The sequence below is a fragment of the Tupaia chinensis genome, unplaced genomic scaffold (genome assembly GCF_000334495.1).
Source record: "Tupaia chinensis unplaced genomic scaffold, TupChi_1.0 Scaffold000258_1, whole genome shotgun sequence".
In the NCBI taxonomy this organism is placed as follows: Eukaryota; Metazoa; Chordata; class Mammalia; order Scandentia; family Tupaiidae; genus Tupaia; species Tupaia belangeri.
Window position 1 is genome coordinate 682,850 of NW_006159738.1, and position 9,156 is coordinate 692,005.

The 9,156-nt window shown below is 49.9% G+C and overlaps 1 protein-coding gene across 3 annotated transcripts in view; it reads left to right on the forward strand.

The window, feature by feature from the left end:
* RILPL2 (Rab interacting lysosomal protein like 2) overlaps positions 1-9,150 on the forward strand; it is a 28,093-nt gene extending 18,943 nt beyond the window's left edge. For 2 of the 3 annotated variants that reach the window (XM_027772169.1, XM_027772170.1), the window contains 2 exons: positions 2,823-2,936; positions 8,726-9,150. In XM_027772169.1, the coding sequence (XP_027627970.1) occupies positions 2,823-2,936; positions 8,726-8,756 (145 nt within the window). In that variant the 3' untranslated portion in view covers positions 8,757-9,150. The remainder of the gene's footprint in view (positions 1-2,822; positions 2,937-8,725) is intronic. The other variant, XM_027772171.1, reaches the window with a different exon arrangement.
* Positions 9,151-9,156: the final 6 nt, after the last annotated feature.

A 9,156-nucleotide genomic window follows, 5' to 3' on the forward strand; every position in this document is an offset into this window, starting at 1 on the left:
CGCCCTCTAGCGAAAAAACCTCACCAAAAAAAAAAAAAAAAAGAAAGAAAGAAATCACCTCCCGAGGGGATGGCCACACCACAGTCCCTTCTCCAGTCTCTCCTAGGGATTTTGGGCATGCACACAAAGGGCGCCCAGCATGAGGTTTAAGCTGCTGGTCCAAACTCAAGCCACAGTCGACCACGTAGGTGTCCAGTGACCTAATCACTACGCCACCTGCTGGTCCCAGATCTGGCCTTCTATGCATAGCATTAAACCACTACTCTTTGGGGCCTTGCTTTGACAAGTGCAAGTTTCGACTTCTTGTCAGGAAGAGGCCTCGCAGCTCTTATTTCTGAGCTCCTGGAATGCTGCCTCGAGACTGCCCTGCTGTGAGGAAGCTCTAGGTAGTTTTGCACAGAGGTCACACACAGGACAACCAAGGTGCCCCCCTGGCAGCCCCAGCTGTGCCCAGCTCCTAGCCAGTTCACCGACCAAACATAGCCACGTGAGAACCCCAGGCTGGACCAGCTCAAGAACCACAAAGCCTCTCTTCGTCAACTGCCATCACAACGGGGTTAGTGTTTCGACACAGGAATTTTGAGGGGACACAACTCAGTCCATAGCAAGGGTGGGACACTGCAGGTATAAATGTATCAGCAGCCACTGAGAGAAAATGCGCAAGTGGTGCCATGAGCTGCACTGGCCACTGTCAGAGCCTCATTGGAGTGAGACGGCTCTGGGCTGCACGCGGCAGACATCCAGCTTAAATGAGCGGAGACGAGGGAGGCTCTGGGGTCACATAGTTGGGAAGGACCCTGGAATAACTTTCAGAAGTAAAAATTGCAGCACGGCCTCACGTTCTGATCAGAGACTCCTTGCCTCTGTCTCTCCCCTTAGCTTCTCCTTGATGGTTGGCCTCATTATCTTACGTTGCAGGCAGGCCTTCTCGAAATCTTAGGAAACGCTTCTGGCAATCCCAGGTGAGCAAGTGAGAGAGAACGCCCTTCCGACTTCCGTACGCCAAGCCCAGAGAACTGACTACATTCTGGCCCTTCTGCCAGACCTTAATATCACCTGACCTCAATATCTTATTAGGTCGGGGGACCAGCAGTTGGTGTAAAGGCTATGTCGCTGGACTCCCATGGAGTCTACCACGGTTTGAGTCCTGGACCCGGTGGCTTAAACTCACGCTGGGTTCGTATGCGTGCATACCCAAGATCCTGAGAAGAGAATGGTGGGGAAGGGGCTGTGGTGTGGCCATACCCCTGAGGGGGATGATTTCTCTCTTTCTGTCTCTCTCTGTCTTTCTGGCGAGTGCATGTGCTCTATAGAATAAAACCTCTCAAAAAAAAAAAATCTTATTAGACCAGCCTCATAGCCTGGATGTTGAGGGAGTCAGCTCCCACATGGCTGACCATGGTTTGGATCCCAACCAGCAGCTCAAAAAACATGCCAAGTGTACCTATGCGTGTGCCCCACATCCCAAGGATGGAGAAATGGAGACGGGATTACGACATGACCATGTTCCATTGAAGGGTGCTTTCCCCTTCCCCCTCTGTCTATCACTGCTGAGCACATATGCCCTATGGCAAACAAACAAACAAAAACACTTACCAATCTAGCTATGCTCTTTCTTTGTTTATTGACACATTCCTTACCCAGTGGAAGATACACCACACGAAAGAAGATATTGTGTCTGTTTGTTTGTTTGTTTGTAGAGGTTTTTGGTATAGTGCATGTGTGCTCTCTCCAGAAAGACAAAAGAGACAGAGAGACAGAAAGCAAGAAATCACCCCCCAGGGGGGATGGCCATGGCGCAATCCCTTCTCCTCCATTCTCCTCTCAGGATCTTGGGCACGCATGCACACGTGCCCGGTGTGAGTTTAAGCTACCAGGTCTGGGACTCGAACCACGATCGACTACATGAGAATCCAGTGACATAGCCATTACGCCAACTGCTGGTCCCAGTAAAGTTAAAAAAAAAAAAAAAGACTGAATAAAACAGACACAGTATCTGGGTCCAGCAGTTGGTGTAATGGCTATTTTGCTGGACTCCGATGTAGTCGACCACGGTTCAAGTCCCAGACCTGGGTAGCTTAAACTCATGCCGGGCGCTTGTGCATGCATGCCCAAGATCCCGAGAGAAGAATGGTGGAGAAGGGATTGTGGCATGGCCATCCCCCTGGGGGGTGATATCTTGCTTTCTGTTTCTCTCTTCTCTTGCTGGCGAGTGCATGCACCCTCTAGACAAAACATCTCCCCCCCAAAAAAATTTATTTACCTTTACTCATTTATTTACCTTAATTTGACCAGAGAGGGACAGAGCGAGAGAGAGAGGGAAAGTGAGAAAGCAAGCCACCACGGCTGAGAATTGAACCACAGTAGGCCATGTGGGAGTCCCAGCGCCTTTAACCACCATACCACCTCTGGCCCCTTATTCAGTCTTTACCTATAATTCTCTGGCAGAGTAGGTGGGTTAATGAATATTTGTTGAATAAACAAGTATCATGTGCCATGCAACTATCTCATTTAGTCCCCCAATCCTCATTTACAGGCTAAGCAAAGAAGGCTTAGATGTAGTCAGAGAATTTATGTATGGCTGTATTCCTAGAAAGTGGAGAAGCTTGAAGTACTAGCCAAGGTAATTAGGCAAGAGAAAGAAAGAAGAAGCATCAACACTGGAAAGGCAGAGGGAAATTCGCATTTGAATCAGAATCTGACTGTAGTGCTTTCACCTGTAATTTTATTAATGTAATAGTTATTAAGGCCCTTCACCTTCAGAGCTGCCCAGATAAGAGGTCTGCAATGCAACAACTATTTATCTGCTCCCTTTTCCCCAGTGGCCTGATTCCAGCAAGAGAAGGCCCAGGAGAAAGAAGGGAAGAAGATGCTGTGGTTCCCAGGGTCAGCAAAGGCGGCAGTAACAAGGAGGAGAAGACAACCATAAAGAAGCTGTAAGTCACCTTGCTGTCCCTGTTACCACTGACTGATTGCTAGGGGTGGGGCCAGTACCTCTGAGTCCCGGACCCAATAGCTTAAAGACACACCAGATGCCTGTGTGTGCCCACAATTTCTAGAGGAAGTGGGACTGTAGTTGGCCATCCTCCTGGGGTGTGAGTTCTCACTTCCTCTCTTCTCTTTTTCTCTTTTATGTGTCTCCAGTGAGTGCATACACCCTTCAGCAGTTTTTGTTTTTGTTTTTGTTTTTAAGAGAGAATTTTGCTATAGGGCATGTGCATTTGCTGGAGAGACAGAGACAAAAAGTGAGCAATCCCCTGCCACCCAGGGAAAATGGCCATGCTGCAATCTCTTCTCCATTGTCCTCTCTGGATTTGGGGCACGCTCCCACATGTGCCTAGCATGAGTTTTTCTTTTTTTGATTTTAATTTAATTAATTTATTTTATTTTTGGAGAGGTGTTTGCCATAGGGCATGTGCACTCGCCAGAAAGACAGAGTCAGAGAGACAGAAAGTGAGAAATCACCCCCAGGGGAGATGGCCACACCGCAATCCCTTCTCCTCCATTCTCCTCTCGGGATCTTGGGCACACACGCACATGTGCCCGGTGTGAGTTTAAGCCACTGGGTCCGGGACTAAAACCATGGTCAACTACATGGGAGTCCAGTGACATAGCCACTCCGCCAACTGCTGGTCCCTATTTATTTTATTATTATTCCTTAACTTGACCAGAGAGAGAGAGGGAAAGCCAGAAAGCAAGCTGCAAAATCTGGAATTCAAACCGTAGTCCACCACATGGGAGTCCAGTGCTTTTAACCAGCACGCCACCTGCCAGCCTCTTAAGCAAAAAAAATTTTTTGGAGAGGTTTTTGCTATGGGGCGTGTGTACTCACCAGAAAGAGAGAGAGAAAGAAAGAAATCACCCCCTGGGGAGATGGCCATGCTGCAATCCCTTCTCCATTCTTCTCTTGGGAACTTGGGCACGCACGCACACACGCCTGACGTGAGTTTAAAGTTACCAGATCTGGGACTCGAACGGTGGTTGACTGCAAGGGAGTCCAGCAACATAGCCATTATGCCAACTGCTGGTCTCTCTTTAAAAAAAAATTTTTTTTTTTTTAGAGAGGTTTTTGCTGTAGGGTGTGTGCGCTCACCAGAAAGAGAGACAGAGAGAGAGAGAGAGAAAGAAATCATCCCCCGGGGGGATGGCCACGCCGCAATCCCTTCTCCTCCATTCTCCTCTTGGGATCTTGGGCACGCATGCACATGCGCCCGGCGTGAGTTTTAAGCCACCGAGTCCGGGACATGAACCGCGGTCGACTACGTGGGAGTCCAGTGACATAGCCATTACGCTAACTGCTGCTCCCGTGGTTTGCTTTCTCACTGTCCCTCGCTCCGTCTCTCTCTGGTCAGATTAAAATAAATGAATGAACAAATGAAAAATTAAATAATTAAAAAAAAATTTTTTGAGAGGTTTTTGCTATAGAGCGCGTGTGCTTGCCAGACAGACAGAAAGAGACAGAGAGACAGAAAGCAGGAAATCACCCCCTGGGGGGGTGGCCACGCCGCAATCCCTTCTCCTCCATTCTCCTCTTGGGATCTTGGGCACGCATGCACATGCGCCCGGCGTGAGTTTTAAGCCACCGAGTCCGGGACATGAACCGCGGTCGACTACGTGGGAGTCCAGTGACATAGCCATTACGCTAACTGCTGGTCCCAATTTTTAAAATTTTTTAAATAAATTAAAATTCAGATTCTTAGGAGTCAACTCAGTGGTCTGGGACGCAGCCCAAAATCTGGATTTATTTTACAAGCTCCTCAGGCAATCCCGATGCAGCGAACCCTTGGGCCACACTGTGGTTTGTGCCTTCTCAGGGGCCAAGCGTCAGTACCATCCGCTGTGGCAGCCTCCCTGGCAGACTGAGCCAACAGCCAATTTGTCTCGGGTATTTTGAGAAAACCTGCCTTGGGAACAGTGGCCAGCTCCCAGTCTCCCAGATGGAAACCGAGAGGCAGCCAAGAGGTGGGATCTCAGGCAGAGAGGTTGGGGCCAGGCACTTAATATGGGCGAGCTACGAGGGGACGGGGTGCAGCCGCCCCTTGTAGGGTAACATGCTGCCTGAGCTTCTAATTATTGAGAGAAGCCAGGTTTGTTCACAGAATCTGATTTGCAAATGCTGGCAAGTTATTAACGTGAAAGCATGCACACCGCGATGCACAGGTCGGCCCTGCAGGCTGCGCAGGTCGGCCCTGCGCGGTCACATCGGCCACACTGGCTGGCACGTTCACACTGCACGATGCACATGTCCGCCCTGCAGGCTGCGCTGGGTCCTGACTGCCAGCTACTGCCTCCGCTCTGAAGGGCTGCTTGGCAGATGGCTGAGGGGACCTTGCTTCTCCCATTGACTCGGCCACGAGTCGGTCAACAAACCCTTACCCAGCCCCGAATGTGTGTCGGAGCCTGGCTGGGCGCCGGGCGCCGACAGCAACGACCTGTCTCACAAGGACTCTCTTGGCTCTCGTATCTCAGGGAAGTATTTTCAAGGGGTCAGCAATTCTGGGTTACCTCCCAGGGCAGATTTACAATGCTTTTGTTTCAAGAGAGAGGAGAAGGAAAAAAAAAAACTTTATTTTTCCTAACCTTAGAAACAGGTAGTGCAAAACCCCTTTCTTCTCAGTTATTACCATTGTATTTTTTAAAGATTATTTTTTATTTAACTTGATTTATTTTTAATTTTATCAGAGAGGGACAGAGAGAGAAAAAGAAAGTGAGAAAGCAACCCACCAGCCTCAACCACCATGCCACCTGCTAGCCCCCAGTTATTGCTTATTACTCTTATCCTCATCTCCCATTCCTATCCTATTCCCCAGTTCCCCTCCCTCCCCCGGGGGCATGTCATGGGCCAGGGAGAGAAAGGGAGAGAGAGAAAGCACCCCGAGTGGGCTCTGGTCACACACAGACACTTGCCAGTCCTTTTCCTCAGACTCGCCTGAGTTTACATGTTTGTTTGTTTTTAATTTTGGGTACTCACCAGGAGAGGGGGGCAGAGAGCACCCCACAGTGGGGCCTGGTCACGCTGCAGTCCTTTTTCCTTCATTTCTTACCACGTCGGGATTTTGGGCATGCACCCAAATGGCACCCTCAAAAAAGGGCACTGAAGAGAGGCAGAGGGCCATTGTGCACATGCGTGAGCAGGGTTAAGGATGCCAGCAGAGGGTGGGGGAGCCCTGAAGTGAGGGGCAGGTGCTCGTGCTGCTAACAGCTGAAAGTGCCTGAGCCTGAGCTGTCCACAAACGCAGAGGCTTGGGCCAGCCCTGGAGCCTGGTGGTTAGGAGAGCAGGAGCCCACATGGCCGACAGAGATCAGATCCTGGCCCGAGGGGTTTCAGTAGCACACAGGTACATGTGCATGCATACCCCAAGCCCTGAAGGAGATTGTGGTGTGGCTATCCCTCCCAGGGGCGATTTTTCACTGTCTCCGCCTCGCTCTCCGGAGAGTGCACACTCCTATAGCAAAGCCAAAAGTTAATTAATTAATTAATTAAAATTAAGCTGCTAGAGAGTGTGTGGACTTGCCAGAGAGAGAGTGAGAAAGCACCCTCCATGGAGAATGGTCACATTGTCATCCCATTTCCTCCTCTTGGGGTTCTGGGGCACAGATTTACATGCACCTGGCATGTTTCTCAAGCCTCTGGGTCTAGGACTCAAACCACATAGTCAGCCATGTGAGATCCAGTCCCCTTAACTACCATACCACTGGCTGGCCTGGGTGTGCACTTCTTAAAATTTTTAAAGGATCGCTTTATTTATTTATTTATTTATCTTGGGGGGAGGTTTTTGCTATAAGGCACATGTGCTCACCAGAAAGACACAGAGAGACAGAAAGCAAGAAATCACCCCCCCAGGGGGTATAGCACACTGCAATCCCTTCTCCTCCATTCTCCTCTTGGGATCTTGGGCACGCACGCACACGTGGCCAGCATGAGTTTAAGCCACCAGGTTCAGAACTCGAACAGCAGTAGACTACATGGAAGTCCAGCAACGTAGCCATTACGCTAACTGCTGGTCCCTTTCTTTTTATTTATTCATTCATTTTAATTTGAGAGAAACAGAGAGAGAGAGAGGGAAAGTAAGAAAACAAGCCATCAGGTCCGGAAGTCAAACCGCTGTGGGCCACCTGCCAGCCCTTGGATGTGCATTTGATAAATGTGAGCCATGTTTTCATGGTCAGACAGGCTTTACTGAGCTAATGGAATGAAGGAATGAGCGAGCAGATTACTTTCCACAGCAGTAGGTCATGCTGAGGCGGGCTTTTCTTTACCCTGAGATGGTGGGGAGCCATGGAAGGGTGTATGCTGGGGTAACAGCTCTGTGCTGTGAATGGGTGGGGTAATGGGAGGAGTTGTGCTTACTGGGGGTGGCAGCGGAGGCCATAGGGTGTGTGGGACTAGGAACATGTTTGGGATGTGGTGAGTCAAGTATGGCAGACGGAGGAGAGGGCGGGTTGAGGATAGGCCCTCAGCTTTCTGGCTTGAGGGCCTGAGTCGGGGTGATGTCATTTCCTGGGATGGAGAACTGAGGGTGGGGAGTGGGTGCAGGTCTAGGGAGCACAGCACAGTCAGTGGTCAGTGTCCAGACACTAGTGAAGGGCTTGCCCCAGACCTTCCTCCTTGGAGCTTCAAGGGCTGCTCAAGAGAATAAGAGCTCAAACACTGATTGTTGGTTTTTTGTTTGTTTGTTTTGTTTTTATATAGATTTTTTTCTATAGGGCGCATGTGCTCTCTGGAGAGACACAGAGACAGAAAGCAAGATATCACACCCGGGGGTTGGCCACACCGCAATCCCTTCTTCATTCTCTCGAGATTTTGGGCATGCGTGTCTGGTTTGAGTTTTAATCCACTGGGTTTGGGACTCGAACAACGGTTGACTATGTGGAAGTCCAACAATGTAACCATTACGACACCTGCTGGTCCCTGTCGGTTTGTTTTTAATTGTCAGAGGGAACATGCGCTCACCAAATAGAGAGAGAGAGGAGAGGGAGGAGAGGGAGAAAGCAGCCTCCAGTGGGGCGTGGTCACGCCACAACCTCTCTTCCATTTCTCCAGGGAGTCGGGGTTTTGGCAGGCACCCACAGGCACCCAGTGTGTCTTTCTGTCCCAGGGTTCAAACTGTGGTCAGCCACGTGGGATGTGGCTCCCCAACCTCTCGGCCATACTGCTGGCCCTCCCTGATGGTTTATTCCCCCCAGCCGTCCTGGTATCTTTGTCATGACTGGAAATGCTGCAGGTCATAAAACTGAAGGGTCGGCAGGTGGCATGGTGGTTGAGGTGTTGGACTCCCACAGCCGACAGCGGTTTGAGTCTTGGACCTGGTGGGTTTCTTTCCTGCCTCCGTCTCTCCGGTGAGTGCATGTGCCCTATAGCAAATTTTTAAAAATAATAAGAAATTAAATTAATAATTATTTTTAAAAATCTAAAAAACAGAAAAACCAAAAAACACAGACTCCCACATGGTGGTTTGAGTCCTAGACCTAGCAGCTTGCTTTCTCATTTAGCCCTCTCTTTCTCTCTCACTCTGTCCCTTTCTGGTCAAATTAAAATGAATAAATAAATAAAGTGAAATAAAAAATAATTATTTAAAACAAAACAAAAAGAACTTTATCCAGGGCTTCTTACAGGATGGGTACCATTCCATCTACAAACTCCCAAGCGCTGCTCACAGGTGGCAGGGTTTCTGCACCCCTTGCTTTATTCTCTCTGCTCACTCTGAACCCTCTCTCTACCCAGGTTCTTTTTCCGGTCAGGGAAACAGACCTAGATCAAAGGCCATGGCCAACGCAGCAACTCAGAACGCAACTCGCCAGGATGACTTCCAGAACCATCTCTGTGCTGAAGCACACCTGGGCTTGCTCATTGGTTTCCCTCAAGGCTGTCTGAGGAAGGAGATGAGGCTCTCTTGGGATCCTTTTCTCCCTGGCTGCAGAACTGGACAGCCTGGAAGGCTTGGCCAGGGTGGAGAAGCACAAAGCAATCAAGGAAGGGGGTGCGTGGAACAGGCTGGCCCTGCCTCCGTCAGCTGCCCACAGGGGCCACATGTGGATGTGTGTTCCGATCTGGACCCACAGAGGGTCCTTCATCACGTGGCAGGAGGGAGACGAGCAAGCCGGGAAACGGCGTTCCGGTGACTTCGCTGATGCTTAGTGAGTATTCGAGTGAGC